Source organism: Cygnus olor, chromosome 14 (genome assembly GCF_009769625.2).
Source record: "Cygnus olor isolate bCygOlo1 chromosome 14, bCygOlo1.pri.v2, whole genome shotgun sequence".
Lineage (NCBI taxonomy): Eukaryota > Metazoa > Chordata > Aves > Anseriformes > Anatidae > Cygnus > Cygnus olor.
Window position 1 is genome coordinate 7,690,977 of NC_049182.1, and position 18,779 is coordinate 7,709,755.

At 41.1% G+C, this 18,779-nt stretch overlaps 1 protein-coding gene and 1 long non-coding RNA gene across 5 annotated transcripts in view; one reads left to right on the plus strand and one right to left on the minus strand.

The window, feature by feature from the left end:
* SGCD (sarcoglycan delta) overlaps positions 1–18,779 on the plus strand; it is a 333,594-nt gene that overhangs the window by 113,407 nt on the left and 201,408 nt on the right. For 2 of the 3 annotated variants that reach the window (XM_040573134.1, XM_040573139.1), the window contains exon 3: positions 5,728–5,906. In XM_040573134.1, coding sequence (XP_040429068.1) covers positions 5,895–5,906 — 12 coding nt within the window. In that variant the 5' untranslated portion in view covers positions 5,728–5,894. Of the gene's footprint in view, positions 1–5,727; positions 5,907–11,156; positions 11,192–18,779 lie in introns of those variants that run through there. The other variant, XM_040573136.1, reaches the window with a different exon arrangement.
* On the minus strand, positions 7,725–11,185 carry LOC121077713. Of its 2 annotated transcripts, none has more exons than XR_005824267.1 (3): positions 10,715–11,185; positions 10,168–10,315; positions 7,725–8,502 (listed from the first exon to the last, which is right to left on the minus strand). It is a non-coding gene; the product is annotated as an uncharacterized LOC121077713 (long non-coding RNA). The 2 variants fall into 2 exon arrangements; XR_005824266.1 differs by lacking the exon at positions 7,725–8,502 and adding an exon at positions 9,760–10,085.

Sequence of the window (18,779 nt, forward strand, 5' to 3'; positions counted from 1 at the left end):
TTTTGTTGACAGGGAAGGAAAAAAAGCCTCAAAGCAGCTGAGTGCCAGTATTGCTGGCAACTTCTGTTTTATTTATGTTTTGTACTGAGCCATCGTGAATGACAAAGTATGTCTGGGGACACGGTCGTGGGCAACGCTCTAAGTGTTAGAGTTGGAAAAGTGCCATAGTTGCATTGCTACCAATTTTTTACCATTAGCCTTCCGGAAAGAAGGATTCAAAGTCTCATTTTATTCTCTTCTTCACCAGTGTCATCTCTACACTAAATTAATGTAAGATCTTTACCAGAGATGGAGCTGACAGGATGAGATGTTGATCCTACAGCTTCCTTGATGTGGCAGAAGCAGAGAAACAAATTCTATAAAACATAGAAGCCCGCTTCCCTTAGCTTTGAGCTATGAGGAGTCATGGGCATCCTTTGAGATAGTCGAATACTCTTCCTTTCAGCTGAAGCCAGTGACTGTGTTGGGAGCATTTTAAGCCATATTGTCCTGAAGCTCTCTAGGAAACAGTGAGCTTGATCCTGAAGACAGGGCAAAAGCAGCAGCTGTTATTTGGCTGTATGGGGGCTAATGTCCAAGGCTGTAATTAGAAGATATATCTGCTAATGGATTGTTGTAATCCCCTGCTGTGTTCTAAGTCTGCTGTGGGATCTTTTTCTTGCACTTACAGAAGATGCTGACCTTGTTAAATATTTAGCAATAAAAATGTGTTTTTCCCTGCCTGTTTCACAACCTTTTACAACTTTTTTCTGGCTCTTCCAGCAGAGCTCCTCTGTATTAGTCTTGCGTGTTTGCCCAGGTGTAGCTCTAGGGAAGGAGGGTAGTTACAAGAGTGCGTGTGCTCGTGCTGCATATGTCTGACTGTTGGACATGTCTGCATGGCTGTACACACAGACGGAGTTTTGATTTCCTAATGTCCACACTACAAGTGAAAACCAAAAGGACTTTAATATTTAAGCAAGCAGATACAGTTTCAATTATTTTTAAATCATCAGACTCCTTAAATATTTAATCTTTCCCAAGCCCAACTAATTTCTTCAATTGCAGTTAGGTAGGTTGCAATTAATTTTTGATGAGACAAACTGATACTAATTTGAATATCTACTATACTGTAAGATTTGCTTGCAAATATGTTGTTCAGCTTTCAGATACCTCTTTTTGCCCTATAAAAAGTTGCTAATTCTCACTAATATGGTCACGTCTGGCCACAAGGCCCATACCTTGAGCTGTATGTCACCCAAATACAAGGATGACTGTGCTGGGTCAGATAAAGGTCCAGCCGGCTCCTGTCCTCGTCTTGACAGTGATCAATAGCTGATGTCTAAAGAAGAATATAAGAGCAGGACAAAGGTATAGCAAGGCTTCCTTTGAGATAGTCTCCCGTCCGTCATTGATTCGTGGTCAGGGAACATTTCAAGGTAGAAGTGGTGTCTTCAAATTTAATATTTGAGCTGATTTGTTACATCTAAAGTGTATGGTTATTTTGTATAATTCATGCTTTTTATCAGTAAAGGACTGAGGTTCCTCTAAGGGAAATACTGTCTTTTTACTGGAAAACTGCCTTGTCTGCCTTTCTGATTAATGAGAACGTTTATATGCCTGCTTTTGTAGCTTGAAGACTGATTTGATGCATTTAACTATGTTAATTTAGGAATGTACCAGAATATTTAATTTAGGGTTCCCGAAACAGAATGTAAAGCTCTGAATTGGTGGTATAACAAAAGTAATTTGTAGTTTGTCAGTAGCTACCTCCACACATCTGATCGAAAGAGAATGGGGGTGGTACTAAATTTTAGAACAAAAAAGCAAATGGAAATGCGGGACTTCTAGTACATGGGGTATTTCTGTATGTTCAGATTTGATTTGATTTTAGATTGAAGCAATGCCAAATTTCTCGTAATCTCCTGTGAGCCACCCATCAAGAGCTACCTATATAGACATTAATGTGTATAAATGCATAAAATACATTTTGGATTAGAACCTTTCACATTTTACCTTTGAAACAAAGTCCCTGCAAACTACAGCAGCTGCAGACTGGAACAAACATTTGTCAGCAGGGGTGTTGGTGTCTGCCTCACTCTTCATCCATCATTCCGGGCTTGGGCAGTGGCCGTCAGGACAGCTGCTTGCTAGAGCTGCCCAAAGTCAGAGATCCAAGGAACAGCTTAGGAGCTGTGTGCTGTGTTCTCTGGTTCCTGGCTTCCTGTCCTATGGTTTCCATGCACTTTCCATATACTGTTCAAAAGCATTTGTCATCGGTTGGAAGCTTTTTAGATTGGCAAGAAAACTTCATTGGTCCTTAAAACTGTGTGATATTGAGATGGAAAAAAGAAACTTCTTTTTGATTAATCTGATTTTTATTTTATATATATATATATATACACACACTTTATTTCATTTTATCAAACACAACTGACTTTTGATAAACTTTTATAAGAATCAAATTTCCGTTCTGCCAGTGATTAACTCCAAGGTCCAGATGTAACAATGGAGTTAAATTAACGGAAATGATCTCTCTGATTTGTGCGTACCTACTGCTGTTTAAGTCGTGCCACAGCTCGTCAGTGATCATTCCTCTTTCTCAGAAAAGAAAAATAAATCAAGTCCTTAACCTGGAGAGTGGGAAGGAGACCTGAAACAGGGTAACATCCTCAGCTTCGGTTTTGGTTTTTTAACTTTAGCCCTGCTTAATGTCATTTTGTTGGACACTGATTTTACAGATCTCTAGTGAACCCAAAACTTGGCACTTTACTGGAATTTTAAAGCTATCTGAGCTCACCCAGAGGATGGGAAGAGCAGCAGACAGGCATGGGATGGACAAGTTCTCCGTGAATGCAGGTGCCACTTTGTCCTAGTAAATACCAGTCTGTAGCTACTGAGTTTGCTGTGAACTCTACCAACTTTCCACCACAATCATTAACTCCCCTCCTGCACCTTGCTGCTCATGGGAGCCCTGGCCACAGTTTTATTTAGTTAAGTTGTAACGCAGGGGTGAGAGATGTCTGTAAAAATAAAATAAAATTAAAATTAAAAAAAAATGCTTGTATTGGAGAGATGGAATCGGTGCACAGTCACTGCATTTTATTTTGACCAAAGTTGTTTTTCCCCATTATCTCCCTAACTCCTGTTACTTCCCAACCTCCAGCATCACAGCACATCAGGATTAATCCAGAATTTCAGTCTGGCTCAGGCAACTGCTTGTCTGGAATCTGCAGCAGCATTTTCCAGCTCGCTGCTGCTGCTGCTCTCTCATTCCCGTAATGGTAGTGGTTACAAGTGAGGGAAGCTTTCTTCTTCATTTTCTTTTTTTTTTTTTCTTGTCTTTCTTTTTTTTCTTTTTTTTTTTTTTTTGTCTTTGCCAAGAGCTGAAAGTGCACTCTCCTGCCCGTGCTGTAATTTATGATCCGCCCAGCAGTGCAGGAATTCAGAGAGCACTGAAAGTCTAAGTGCATGCCTAGCAGCTTATTAAGGCAATGTGCCAACTTCTAACCAAAGAGATTTGCTTCAGATGAGAATTGGCAAACTGTTCTAAATAGGAGCTTTCAAAAACACATCTTTTCCAACCTGAGACCAGGCTCCTGCACTCAGTTTGCGATGATGATCTAGTCCTATTACATTTTCTTCTACTTTTCAGCTCAGATGATGCTATAGGTAATGCACAAAATGCAGAACTGATTTTTTTCATGATTTTTGTGATATATTTTTATGAAGAAAAATGAAAAAAATAGTTGTAACTGTGGTCCTCAGAGACAGAAAGCCCTTGAAAGCAGTAGAATCAGGTCTTGCTGCTGCCTACAGGTCTGCTACTGCAGCATTAGCCCTTCCTAAGCCAATAAGTCATTCTGCAACCATTTCAGTCAGCAGTCTGATTTTTCATACGTCATTTGCAACCAAAGGCTTTACAGTTAGCCTGGAAGAGGACAGGAGCTGTGAACTCCACTTTTTTTCCTTCATGTCTGAGTTCAAGAGGTGCAGAAGGTCTGAAAATGTATGCCAAGAAATGCAGGGCTGGGCTCTGCTTCCCACCTCCTTTTGCAGGTATCTCGCAGGCTGCTCCAGTTATGCCTTTACATATGAGACATAGCATAAACCACTGGTCTAAGGTCCAGAGAAGTAATTAGTGCTAAATAAAGTGACTATACTTGGCTGTTCGTGTGACCATGATTGCTATGTAGACTTTTGGTAAAATAAATATAATAATAATAATGATTAAAAAAAGTAACATGATGCTAACTTTAATTACAGACATTTTTGCACACTGATTAGTGAAATAGTCTCTATTGCAAGCCCCCAAATTGACTGGGTTTTCCAGCTGTAACCTGTTCCTGAGTTCAGGATTTTTTGTGAAGACATAATGGGATTTTGTGGTATTTCAAGCTGTTACAGGCTTTCTCCTGTGTAGGAGACCTCTAAGGAATAAATGTCTGCATATCTTTTTTTTATTATTATTTATTTATATTATTTTTTTTCCATCTCTTCTTTGTGTGTTTCTAAGCAAAGTTAGAGTCTGACTGTGTTCATGGTTGCTGTGTTGAGTTGATGTTAGACAAATTGCCTCTGAGCCTGGTTTATGGGCACAATCTGGTGCCTCCACTTGTCACTCAGAGCTGTGGCTGTGCACTGGAGAAGGCAGCCCCAACTGCCCGGGGGCGATCCCTTCCCTCCTCTTCCTCATCACCTGTGCTTTTCTTCCCTCGGGGAGCAGAGCAGGAAGATGACCCCGAACCTAGCACCCTTGGGACAGGGCTGTTTGGCAAGCTGAGGCCAGCCAAAGCAGCCAGGGGACAGGGACCAAGGTGAGCTTTGCTGTGCTCCCATCCTGGGCGGCTGCAGTCCAACAAGTGAATTGCTTGCCAGCTAGTTAAGAGGCCAGATCCTGCTCTTCTTTTGCTCCTCACCTGCTTTGTGCAGTTCTGCCTCACCTCACTTTGCAGATTGTGTTGTTTAGCTGAGGGAAGGGCAGTCCTTTGAATGTTTTCCCACATCCCAGAGGGATTAGGGCCAACTAATACAGTGGCAGCAATGAACATACGGATGTTTGACCTTCTCAGTGCTTCTCTAAGATTTTTGTGTGGTGATGGTATTGTTTCAAGGTGGTAGTGTTCAGTGATGGGGAGCTAGAAAACATGGTGATATTGAGCTCTCACCCTCCCAGAAATCCTTAGGATGTTTTTTCTGTCTCTGACAATTGGTTTGGAGAAGGAACTTCAGAAACATGTTGCTGAGCGTTGGGCTGACAGTCACTGCTTCCCATTGACTAAAAGACCTGATGTAATTGCCTGTTTGGGAGCTTTGAATTTCCTGAATGTGAGCCATTTTAACAGTGCAAATTATTAAGACTGAGCCTGTGTCCCTGCATTTAATATGAAAGTTCTGTTATTCTGTGAAAATACCATAATGAATTAAAATATTCCCTATGGAGAAGTGTATTACTTACTTTCTTAGTATGATATCTGGCTGGAATAAAATGCAGCCAAGCTGGCATTCGTTTCATGGTGCAGTAGTGCTATTAAAGTATTGTAAAGCAAGAATAGCTTTGCACCACCGTTCCTGAATTCAAAGATTGCCCTCTGAAGGTGCCATGCATGATGGATTGTCACAGGCTCTTTGTCCTGCCTTGACATTTCATTCCTATCAGATGTTGTCTTACGCTCTGCTCTGAATCTGCCAAACAACTGACCCTAGAATTTAATTCCACACCTTCTCCTCTCTCCTTTTTCTGAACAGCATCTTCTGCAGCTGAGGCTCTAACGTACTGGAGGACACTGCATCTTCCTCAGGGACAAGGGTGAGCTGGATCCTCTGGGGACCTTAGAAAGGAATTGTGGTTGGTGGTCACCTGGGGAACTTACTTCACACCAATGTTGCTCTGAAACGAGTTGAGTCCAACATTCATGTTTGGTAAGGTATGTCATTTTCCCCCTGCTTTTGTCTTTGTACTGTTTTTTGGATATCTACATACGGTGAAAATAGTAAGTTAGCAGCCTTTGTGTTTGTTGTTATATACGTGCCATGCTCATACTGCCTCAGTAAATAACCTTTGTTCTCTCTGAATTTGGAGAGCGTTCATCGAGACTGAAGTGTTTTTAAAGTCTTGGGCTCAAGGGGGTGCGTGTCTATATAAAGTGTTTTATTGAACACAATGCTTGTTGATGGTTGTGTTTTGTTGATGATGATGTATACGTGTTGATAGACATCCTCATTTTGGAAGTCTCACTTGTCGTGTTTCACTTACGTCTGTAGTTCAGAGGGTCAGAGAGGAAAATAATAAACAACGCTGGAGTAGCCAATTTGTAATACAGCCCTGTGCTCCCCTTTGTGCTTGGTATATTTTCATTGTTTGCCAAGGACAGTAGTAATACCAATTTCTTGCATAATCTTACATGCCCTCTTTGTTGTGTGGCTTTTATAATTTTTACATGTGTGGAAGTTCTCATATTACACAAAAACATTTCCTTTGTTATGCTGTAAATATAGCAAGAAAATATGTAACTCATCTTTTAACAAGAAATTGAAGGCCAGGACTTAAGGAACATACTGTAGACAAAACCTGTGCTGTAGAAGCATTTAGGGCAGTGTAGCCTCTGATACTGCAGTTTCTTTTCTGTACGCCAAGTTATTTCTGTGGAGGCAAAATTTGCTTCCAAAGAACAAAATTTAAAGTATTGGTTCCAAGATCCTTGTAGAATGGTATCAGATGATGCTATCCTTTTTTTAACACATAGGTATTGACTTCTCTTTCATGACTGAACCAGCAGTACGGTTTGTTGACAAAAAATATAGCAGCAATATAACACCCGTATTTGGTGTTAGTGGGGAAAAAAAAGAAGAGTTAAGACTTACTTAAAAGCCTCTAAGAAAACATGAGGCATCCAGGAGACTGTGCTTTCATTCTTCTGCTTTTGATATCATCACACCTGTAGCGTTACCTCTGGAAATTGTAGGCTCAAATTCTCATGCTACAGCCCTGCAGGTAGCGCTTGTTCACACGGGCAGTGCTTGTTGGGAAGGGCTCTGGGGGAGCTGGGCGAAGGGCTGTGCTGCTTCGAAGCCAGTGGCACTTGAAAGCTTGAATATTGCCAGAAAAATGCAATTCCTGTATAATTTATGTTGCACTTAATTGTATGTTGAATGCTGCAAGTGGAGCTATTGGGAAGATTGGAAGGTCCTGGTAAGGAAACCAAACCTGTGGTTCTATCTGCTGCCCAGATGGGTGGTAGCTGGGACTTCTTATCTCCCACAGCCCCCGTGCAATGGTGACAATGAGCTAGAGTGACAGAGCAATGCGGCACAAACCGAGACCTGTGTCTGCTTGCCTCTGCCAGGCTGTACCAGAGCACTAGATTCCTACAGGTGGACCCAGCAGCTGGGATTCATTTACCTAGGTCAGCTGTCTAAGCTTCTTGCTTAAGCTCCCTGTGGAGACAGGCATTTCTAGGAGGTGATTTGTGTTGAACATTTTGCATACCTGCTTTAAATGTCTTCTGCAGGTACGTGCCTGTCTCCAGTGACTGCAGAAAAAGTTGGAATAGCTTAAATTATGTCCTTCGCTTTTAAATGTTGAGAGTCAAGAAAGGTCTGTTCTGCCTATATATAGTATATATTATTAATCTGTACAGGTGTTTCAAGAAAACCACATTGGTGTCAGGGAGGAGAGGTTTCTGTTGTTAAAACTCCTGCAGTACTTGTTCTGTTTGTCTGTCTGCTACAGTAGCATCTGTTTTCTAGAACAGGAGCCCGTTAAACATCACTTGTGATTTTGTTGTCATCTTTACTTTTGTTTATTTCCAAGCTGTTGCTCTTGTGATTATAATACCTAAAGGGGAAGGCTGTAAGGTATTTCATAACCAAGAGAGCTTCTCAGCTCTTGTGGAGAAATATTTTACTCTATAATAATGTAGAAATCACAGCAGTTTGTTTAGTTCTGTGTTTGTTTGAGTTTTGTAGGTGAAAGCAAGTGAATCTTCCTTGCTGTGTGTGTTCCACTGGGTGCACTGGGTGTCCCGTGATGTGTGGGGATCCATTGCAGGTGTGGGTAGTTGGTGTCTGAATTTGTGCAGTTGCAGCACAGTGGAATGAAGGGAGGACGAATTACAGATGTGTTGCAATGTCCTGGTTGCTGCATTGCTGGTGTTGTTTCATGCAATAAAAGCAGTATTATCAGGATGTCTCGGGGAAATGTTACAGAGAACTATTACCCTGTTCATAGGGACTGTCCCTTAATGGTGACAGTAACGATGCACACCTCCAGGCCTCGGCTGTTCCAGTCACCTGGACAAGTTGAGTTTTGTGAGGTTAGGACATTTGGTTGGCAGTGACCTTGGTGCTGACCCTGCTTTGGGCAGGCCAACAGTGTTGATGGACTCCCCGTATCCTTCCCATCAGAATCAGCCCGACTCTTGGTCTCTGAGGCTCACACCTCAGGCTGCAGAGGTTGTGCAGGTGTGTTTGATACCCATGGCTGGAGGCATGGAGATAGCCTTGGCTGAGCTGCTGAGGAACCTATAGGGCAAAGCATGAGATTTGGATGCGGATCTGTTTGATTGAGGTTCCTGCTCTGGTCTGAGCCAGTTTCTTTCAGGTATTTAGTTTAGTTAAGCGATTACGGTAACACCAAATGACATCAGGACCCACATTTGCTCTGTATCTCTGCTGGAAATGGCAAAATATGTCCAGATAATGTTAGCTGAACGCATTCATCTTGCAGCGTAAGTTGTGTGCTCACATGAGACAAGCTGATTCCCTTTTAGCAGCACTTCAGTGTTTGTGATGATGGTATTCTTATTGTGTAAGGAATTTTTTTAACTGATCTGTAGATGAAATGTAGAGTAATATTTTTCTTAAATTGCTTTAAGATTAGATTTTTAGATTAGTAGAATCAGGTTAGTAAAATGCTTTGTTCTGCTGAAAAAGCACATTCAATAAATATATAAGAGAAAAATTTTAAGTAGACATTAACTATAGTTAATAAATTTTATCTTGCAAGTAGAATTAGAAAAACAAACAAAAAGCCCCACCTACATTCATTTAATGTTTTATGGATGTCATAGCAATTAATTGTCTTCATTACATAGGCATAAATCCTCAGTGTAATTCAGCTATTTCAGATGAATTGCTTTGGATATTTTGTTTTGGATATTTTGCTTTGTTTAGGCTGTAATATATATATTTATAAAAAAAAGTTTAATTCCAACATTACATTTTTTTAACCACTCCCACATATATATTTTGTAAATCAGCTCAATTAACAAAATTTCATTTTATTATAGAACAGTGCAAAGGCAGTGTTGCAACTGTGATGGTATGACACAAGTGAAGCAAAGAGAGGGTGTAGCTGTATATGCAAGCCCTTCTTGACCTACAGCAGTGCAGTAAGCAACTCTCTTTCTCTCATTCCCTGTATTTGGTCAAAAAAAAAATTACTGCCTCTCTCTTCAAATTCTTCTTGCTTTTTATGTAATTTCATTTTGAAATCAGAAACAAACACTGATTTTTCATGTCTCTAAGTCTGGATGTCAATAGGACCATAAAGTGATTTTTCCAATGGCTTGATGAGGGGTGCAGGTCTACTGGCTGTGTCTGAATATGGCAGTGAAATTTTCTTCCTGTTCCACTGAAGGAAACATTCACTTGGAATGTGAGGGGATATCTGGTTGAATTCTTGAAGTTAGTTTTCAATAAACTATATTTTTCTCAGTTGGACTTTCCACACCAGATAAGAAAACAGAATTGCATACAGGATCACTTTTTCTATTTTTTTTTTTTTAATGAGCACACTGAGCTTGTTCATATGAGTAATATTTATGCAAATATTCTCTAGTGTTTATCTGAACTATTTTGCCAGGGTGAGGAAATAAAATGGCTATTATACTTGCATGTTTTTTTGCAAGATCAGCAGACTGGCTGTTAACGTATCAATTCCATTGATGACACCACTTCTGCAACCCTATTCACTCTGCTTCTCCTGACAGGGCTTTTATTGAATCCATCAACCTGACACATATCAAAGCACAATTTCTGATAACAAATATCTTGGTATAAAATGAATTAAAAGCTGATATCAGCAGCAGAACTGAGTTGAATTTCTGAAAGAAAATGAGAAACTCCAAAACTAACATGGAATTCTTAAGATATCAATCACAGAACAGTAACATAATAGTCCTTTACCTGTAGTCTTGAAATACTGAGAAGTCAATGGATCTGCCCTAAGTCATATAAATGGGCTTGTTCCTGAGCTGTCACCTTACAGCTCTGCCTTCTGGACTTCAGAGAGCGTGATGAAGTAGTGGTTAATTTTCTCCTGGAGACCTTTCTCCTGTAAGGACCAAAGACCTCCTTGTAATTACTTTGCACTCTGGTCTTTGAGAAATTTGAAGTCTGAGTGGAAAATGCTAACCAAGGTCTGAATGGAGTAAAGCTTCTTTCTCGCAGCAGATGCAGCAGTTTGGAGCCCCTTACCACTACTTGGCAGCTTGGGCAGAGCCAAACAGGGGTGGAAAAGGGTGGAAACTCTGGGCTGCAGACACTTTGGAATTGCCTAGCTCAAGACCTTCTGAAAACACATTCCCATATCTGCTTGCAACCTTCCCTTGTCTGTCTGTCTCTCCCCATCCTACTTTTCTATCCCCTTCATTTTTGCATTTCTTAGATAAGCAGCTTCAGTCAAGGCTGCATTTGCTCTGGTACTTCTCTCACTGCACCCCAGCTCACTTACCTCTTATTTTTGGCTAGCCCACACTATAAAGTACAGCTAATAATAACCATGCTTTTTGCACTGTGGCATGTCTGCTCTTGGATAAGTCTCCACTGGCAGTTTGCAGCCTAGCAGCGAGGAAGAGGAGGGCAGCCAACAGCTGATGTGGAAAATTAATTATGAACTACCATCCTCCTGCCATGTGGTTAAGGCAGTTCTGCTTTCCAAGTTTTACATCCAGCATTGCAGAAAAGAAATGAAAATACTGCCTTTCCTTCCTCGAATAGTGGTGATTTTGCCAGAACAAAGCTTAGTGGAGAATGTCACATGTGGGCCTGATGATTCAGGATGCTCGAGAGCCTTTACTGTTCCGCCCGTACTGTGACATCACCCAGGAAGTCATTTTTACCTCTTGTTGGACAAATGCTGACTTGATTGCACATCCAGTTGGTTACGGCTTGTGTCTGTGCTAAGGAAGCCACCCGTGTCCCATGTGCAGTAAGTAGTTGGGAAGCAACATTTTGTGTTGCTTTTTTTTTTTTTGTCGTGGCATCTTGGTTACATTCGGGTTCAGATGAGCTACAGCTTGTTACGTTTTCTGCATTTGAGTGACTAGGAAAAATCCCATCAGGATGACATATTTATTTTATAATGATCCACAAAAGTGGTCTGTGATGTACAGGGGGAGAGTTTGACAGGCATCACGTAGCCCTAGGATTGTAATTACCAAAAGGAGCAATTCTGTCCCTGAACAACCTCTGTCTTAAGGATCACAGAAATAATTGCTGGAAGCCTCTGCACCATGTGTACTTTGGGAGCCGTTCTGGTCTCATAATTGCATGCTGGGTCCTGCTGGTTTTAGTTGAGCACTGCAGAATTGACACAGCACAATTTATTTAAGTGCCAAAGATGGTCTTCCTTAGATAATTCTGTGCAGTGCATGAAAGAGCCCGAAAGAGCTAGAAATTTGGAAAGTCCTGACAACTTTTCAAAGGGGGCTTTTGGGGCTTAGCTAAAGAAATTACCATTTGTTTTAACTTTCTCCAATGAAGCCTTCACTTAGTCCGAAAGGATTCTGGAAGTGTGCAATGGAAACAGACTTGCAAACCCACAGCAGGAGCTTGTCTGAAGTGTGATGGAGCTACTTTGTTGCGTTAAATGTGTCTCTTTAGCCCAGAAAAATTATCTGGGCTCTTCAAGTTTTCGGTTAAGATACCAGAATTCTCCACTTTGTACTTTTTTTATCATGAAACATGGTTGCGGCTCCTGACTAATTTGACAGTTAACTGAAAAATGATGCTGTGAGAAAACAGGTAGGATTTTGTAATGGGCCAAATTCCTGCCTGGTAGAAGTCACTGACTTAAATCACAATGGGATGGCTCCCAGTTTCCTCTGCCTGAGCTCTGCCTCCTGATCAATACAGACCTCTTTCTAGTGCTGTTGATATGTCTTGTTTTTTATTTATTTATTTCAGCCAGGAGTCTGTATTTGGAAGCATAAACCTGTTGTACAAGTCCTTTAGATGCACTGTAAATAATTATGAATATTTTTAATGAAGGGAAGCTGAAACATACTGAAAACATTTGAAAATAAGAGAGAATGTGTGCAGCCAAACGTTTGCTGTGAATGGAGAGGTTTTTTTGGCATCGTTTAATGGGAGCTTTCTAGTTTGTAGTTTTTGTGGTGAATCTATAGAAAACAGCAAAAATTAGAAAAGCAGGATAGCTGGTCATGAATGGGAGAAGTTCGTCTCTGGGAGGAATGGGGCATTGAAGTGAGCTGGGTTTTTGTGCCTGTGCTAATGCCACCAGCAGCCTCTGCCTCCCAGTTACTGGGAAGGGGCCGCGGAGCCCCTGCTGATTCTGGCACCCCCTAAGCAAGGTAGCTTTATATTCCTTCACCAGAGCAAACTCAGTCTTTTGTTTTCTCCCACCTACCCATCTAGTCGGTTGATGATGGGGTGTGTGTGTATGTTTTGCTTCTCTGTAAGGTGGGTTCTGTAGCTCCATTTATATCTTGCCAGTCAAGCTTAGTGCCTCTGGATGTTAGCAGCCCTCTGCCTTTTCCCCCACCTCAGAAGCTGGCCCTTGATTTTTTAGTAGATGACCCTCCCTTCCTTTCTTCTAAATGTTGTTGTGCTTTCCATTTTTAATGTGGCACGGGGGAGGAATTCTTCATTTTGCATCAGATGTCATACAGAGTCTTGGGCTGGGGAACAACCTCACATATTGACGTGTGCTCAAGCTGCGTCACGATGATGCCGTCACCCACGCAGATGGAAAAGCTGAGAGCCAAGGCATGCAGGGCAAAGGCTGCGCAAGGTGAGCAGAGTGAGGCTGAGGTGCACGCCGCTACCTAGCAGGCCTCGGGCCTTTGTCAGGTACGGGAGGCAGTCAGCCTCCCTTATGCCCAGCAGTATTCTGGAGGGTCTGTGCCAGTATTCTGGTGTAGAATAAATAAAACTAAGAATTCAGTAAGGTTCTTACAGAACCTTTCGTTTTTACTTATTTATGAAATTGGACGTGAAAAGTGATGTTGACTGCCAACTGAGGGGACTTTCCCAAATGTTACCATGTTTGTGGCTGAAGTAAGGAGGCTGTAGGTTGTGCCGGGCTGGTACTCATGTCCCACACTTTGTTGGCTTCTCTTCTGGGATTTTCACTGCCTGTTGGTCTCTGTACCAGTGTGGCCAATGCACTGTGACTGATGACTGCCACCAGGGAGGAAGCTCCCTGAGTTAGCAGGTGGGGCTAAGTGGTGGGTGCTCGGCTGCGTAGTCTGGTACTAAAAACAGGCACCCCCATGGGGGATGAGTTCATATGAACGATCAGCAGCAGGAGCAGGCTGGGTGCACTGAATAACAGCCACAGTGCCTTGGGCAAGCACTGTGAATCTGCTGCATGTTGGAAAGCAAGAGTGCTGCGTACTGTGTTGGCCTTTTTCCAGAAAGTGGACCAATTGCGCAGGTGTTTCTGGGACGAAGGAACTCCCTCAGTATCAGCAATAAGGTTTGTGCTCATGTGTGAGCCCACGTTGTGCAACTGCACCTCTGCCATCTCGCCCATCGAGGCCTTGTGCCTGTCGGTTGTGCTGGAGTTGGCTGGGGAGGAATGGCCAGAGAGGTGGGAGGACATTTAGCCCTATGTGCACTGCAGCTCGCTCAAACTAATGCCTCTCTCCTCATTTTAGGAGCACTGAAAGTTTCCTCTGCAATGGTCTTAAAGGTGGCAAAACAACAACAAGTTGTGCTCCTCATTAAGAAAGCTTGCAGGCACCTCTCCTTGGCTTGGGAGCAAGGGAAAGGGGGGTAGGCAGCCCTGCACTCTGCTTGCTTTCTGTCTGGGAGGAATTTCTCGTTGTTAATGATTAATTCAAACGTTTCTTGTCATGAGTACAGTGTGCACAGAGTGATAAATCTGTGGTGGGTTAGAGGTTGAGGTTGCTCAGTGCTGACAATTAGTTTGAGCCACAGGCTTTGCTTTCATTGGCATTTTCACAGCATTAACCCAGACCTTGTCAATTAAAATCCAGACACATTTTGATGAGGGACATCTTCTTCTAATGATAATTGTAATAATATCACTTTTATTCATTTAAGACCTGTCAGGTAGGCCGTGTTCCCTGGAAAATAACTGCCCAAGTTTCACATTGCCTAAATAACGAAGAACTATCTTTCAGTTTTTGAGCTGACATTTCATCAAAAATAACAAAAAGCAAATGAGGCTGTAGCTGTTCATCTTTGAACACTCACCAACTTCAGTCAGGGTAATTTGACTTTATCTGCTAAAATAAGCAGATTTATTAGCCTGCACTTTGGAGGCTAATAAACAGTGGATAATTGCCTAAAGTTGATGATGGGAATTTATACTATTTATTATTGGCTTTTCTAGCTGTTTGACAGCATAGCTCCAGAGTATGTCCTAGTCACTGATCCATTTACGCACCTCACCTGTTCATTAGATGGAGGAAGAAACTTGAGTAAGGGTTGATTAAGGATCTTGTCTGAGTTGCACAAGTCTGCAGCAGAATAAAACCCAGAAATCTTGTCTTCTAGTACATTAACTGCAGTGTGTTTTTTTGTCTTTTTTTGTTGTTGTTGTTTCATTTGGTTTTGTTTGTTTGTTTGTTTTCTGTGATTAAGTGTCTGTAAATATTATATTTAGAAACTTTCTCAGGCCATAAAAATTAGTATTTAGTTGGGATGGGAATGATGTGTATATCAATTGAAAACCCTTTGTAGTTTTATTTTAGCATGGCGTGAAAAATAACAAAACGAATGTCATGTTTAGTTTTGTATGGAATAATATTTTTTATTTCTCTGAAAGGCAGTTCATAAGTGAAATCCTTTACGAAAAGCTAGGGTAGCGAAGCAAAAAGCTAGTATCAAGTAAGGCTATATCTAGAGGTAGCAATGTGTTCAGTCTGTACTCGTCCATATGGGTGGAAAGTGCTGCAAATCTTTATTTAGACATTCCCTTATTTCTCTGCTATGATGATCACCGGCCCTCAGCAAGATCATATTTATTTATTTCCTTTATTTATCATCTCACTCCTCTAGAATCTAGGTTCATCAAATAGTCAGCATTTGTTTATTTAAAAATTTCTTCAGTGTTATAAAAATGCTGCTTCTCTGGCCCTTCTCTGAGAAGTATAGAGGAAGGAACTCTGATTAATTAAAAGCACCTCTAGGTGATGCCATAATATAAATAACAATAAGTCTGCGTTATTTCTACGGCAACTGGAATAATGCCACCAGTTGTTAGTAGTTCAAAATTCAGGACATAGCAAGGACTCTGAGTAGGAAACCCAGTCACAAAATATTGCATTAAAAGCAGTTGAGGAACAAAAACCAAGCAGTGGATTGCACTTGTGCTGCTGTGACAGTATTCTGGAAGTTCCTGGTTGTACTTTTAGTAAATTGAAATGTTAACCCACCTCCGGTCTGGTAAGGCTCTGATTTTGGTGGTTTGTTTGGTTGTCTGTCTGTCTGTCTGTTTTGCTTTTTAAACATTCCAATATGAATTGGCAAGCCTGCAATCTGCATTCTGGTGCGTGTATAAATTGTGCAGACAACAACATAGCTCGAGGGCTGTAAATATCATCACACATATTTCTAGTGAGCCTTTAGCAACCAAGCTGTGTGTTTGTCTATCATTACTCTTGTTCTTTTAAGAGTGCATTTATAAGCACTGGAGTGATCAATAAAACCTGACCTACCTTTGCAAGTTAAATAGGCCTGATTTAAATGGCCAGCTTAAACAGATTCAGATTTGCTAACAGTGATTTAAGAGCAAGCAAGGTCCATTTACATTCTATTTTTTTTCCACTTCTGAAGTTTGGATTGCATTGGAAAATCTGTCACATTGTACATTTGAGCATGGAAGTTGCAGCTACCACTATTGAACATGCCATTTTGTAGGAACTGCCTTCTTGTCTTGCAATTCACTGCATCTTACTGAAAAGGTAATATGATCAGTAGACATGGAACTGTGCAGAGTGAAGTTTCCATGTATTTTGACTCTAAGCAGTGTTTTCTGTTGGTTGCTGTTGGTCTTTGGGAGGTATCTGAGGGGAAAAAAATGAATATAAAATATAATATAAATAATAATGAATGTAATAATAATTTATAATTCATAATAACGAATATAAAATTTAAAAAAATATAAAAAATCCGATGACTGGATTAGTGTATTAGTAACTGCTGGAGCAGTTACTAATAAGCATTATTATTAATTAACCATTTCATTCCTAAATCGTTTTATCTATCTCCATGACCAGTTTGAGCCCTACCATGCTTGGTGCTGGAGGGTTTGGTGGTACATGACAGTCCCTGGCCCAAAGAGTTTTCATGCTAAGAGATGAAGTGCAGTGGGTGAGTGAAACACATTTGCCAGGAAGCGGGGAGGTGACAGATGGAGCACAGCGGCGAAGATGAAGGATGCGCAGAGCTCCGTGTGGTGCAGGGCATCGATGATCAAAACTCCTCTTTGTTGCGGTGCCTGTGCGATGCTCACGGCAATCAGGGATTTGGTTTGCTCAGACTAACTCCTGCCTTGTTAACTACTATTTCTTGATTATTTCTGTCTATATCCGTCTGCTGCCTCTGTTCTGTTAGAGCTGCAAATTCCTTAGGGTTCAGAGCTTTTTGGTTTTGTGTTTGTGCAGTACCTAATTCAGCAGAGTCCTGGCCCAGGGTTAACACAAGTAGCTGTTAGCAGGAGCATTTACACATGAAAATAAGACATTGGAAAAACAATTATTTTTCGCTTTCTGATTATCTTTATTTGCATTCCAATATTTGCTAAATCTTTGAAACTGAAAAACAATTTAAATAAATGATACATGATTAAAATTATTGTAATAATGTACTTTTCCACAAATAATTTAATGCAGGAAATGCATTTTTTTTTTTGTATGTGGTTGTTTATGTATGCATCTGTATTTGTCTGGCAAATAGATTATCCTACTGCCTGCTGGCTGTCACTTGCCTAGGTGCTTATTCATATTTAATATAGCTCTCCCATACATTTGCATACATAAATATACACTTGTTTTTAACACCTGTTGGCATCCTTTAATTATATATCGACCCTGAGGCTGTTGGCTTTGAGGTTCGGGCAGCCAGAGATAGCTGTATGTTATGTATTGTTCTTCTTTCCCAAGACCTGAGTCCGCTTTGCGCTGACCTGCCAGCTGAAATTTACCCTCCTGGCGCAAAGCCACAGCTAAGTGCCTTTCAGCGAGTTCTCAGCTATAATCCTGAGCTGATTTCTGGGATGCAATTCACTGCTACGGTTATCATATCAAAAGGGAGTGATTTACATTTCCTGCACGTCTTGGTGTTGCCAGCCTCAGAATGCTGCAGAAAGAAAGTTAACACAATTTGATAAAATAATGAAAATGAGCCTATTTACAGTGTTGCATCTTGCACTGTAGAGGAATTTGATGTAGACACGAAGTTGGCACTAAATACAAATACTCTGTGCATAGATCTTAATTTTGGGGCTTTTTTTTTGGCTTGGGAAAAAATAGGAAGATTGTATGTAAAGACTGAATGCGTGGAGAGCTGTATGCTTGCCTTTGTGTGTCTTTTATCTTTATCTTACTCTCTATTGTGCTGTCCCTTAAGCCTCTCTCTTCTCTATATTCTCATCCAAAATAGTGTTAGCATAATACATTATCTTTGTTTTTATCTGACCCCCTCAGTCCTCTGCAGTTTCCGTTCTGAAATGGCATTGGAAATCATGCCAGCATCATTTATACAAAGTGAAACACTTTATGTTGAAATATTTTAAGCACGTCCATACTGGAAGTGCCATAGGAGTGGAAGAGCTGCAGTGTTTGCTGCTGATTCATATTCAGCTGCCTGTATTTGTATGCAGAAGCAGACTCGTTGGAGGCCTTGCATTCATTTCCTGTATATCAATTACTTATCAGTAATACTCAAAGCCAATTAAGGAATTGGAGGGAAGTTGTAGTGCTGACTGTGGCCATGCCTTACCTGTCTGAAGGTCCACAGAGCTTGGACATGAGCTGAAAGGTCCCTTTTCAGAGTTTTTTGTGGGTTAGGCTGCACACGTTTGAGTTTGGAGAGGTAAAGGATTTATCTGCTGCAAGTGACTGAACTGGTGACGTTACTCATCTCTCAGCCAGCTTCCTGCAGTCTTGTCTAACTTCTGCTTTATTTTCCTATTTTTATGAGCACCTCTCTTGAACATAATTCACTGTGCTGCAATGAGTAGTTGTGTAAAACGAGCGTTCAATGAAAATAGAGTGGGCAAAGCACTGTCAAATTTATTGCACTTTATCCTTCTCACTTGAGGTTTTGATGCTGTGCATTTGCAGCTGCAACTACGAAAACATGCACTGCTACTGGAAGCTCACCACAGCTGGTCACTGCTCCTCCGCACGGTTTCCTGTAGTCCCAGGTCAGGTTGGTTTTAGTTATTAGCAAGCTGCCAAAATTTACTAGCAGGTTGTTCTGGAGCGGGTATTCATTCCTTCCTGTTTCATTTCTCTTTTCTTCCCTGCATCTCAGCAGAGAAGTATCTTTTTCATGTCTGCATTTTACCTAGCTTTAAAAGG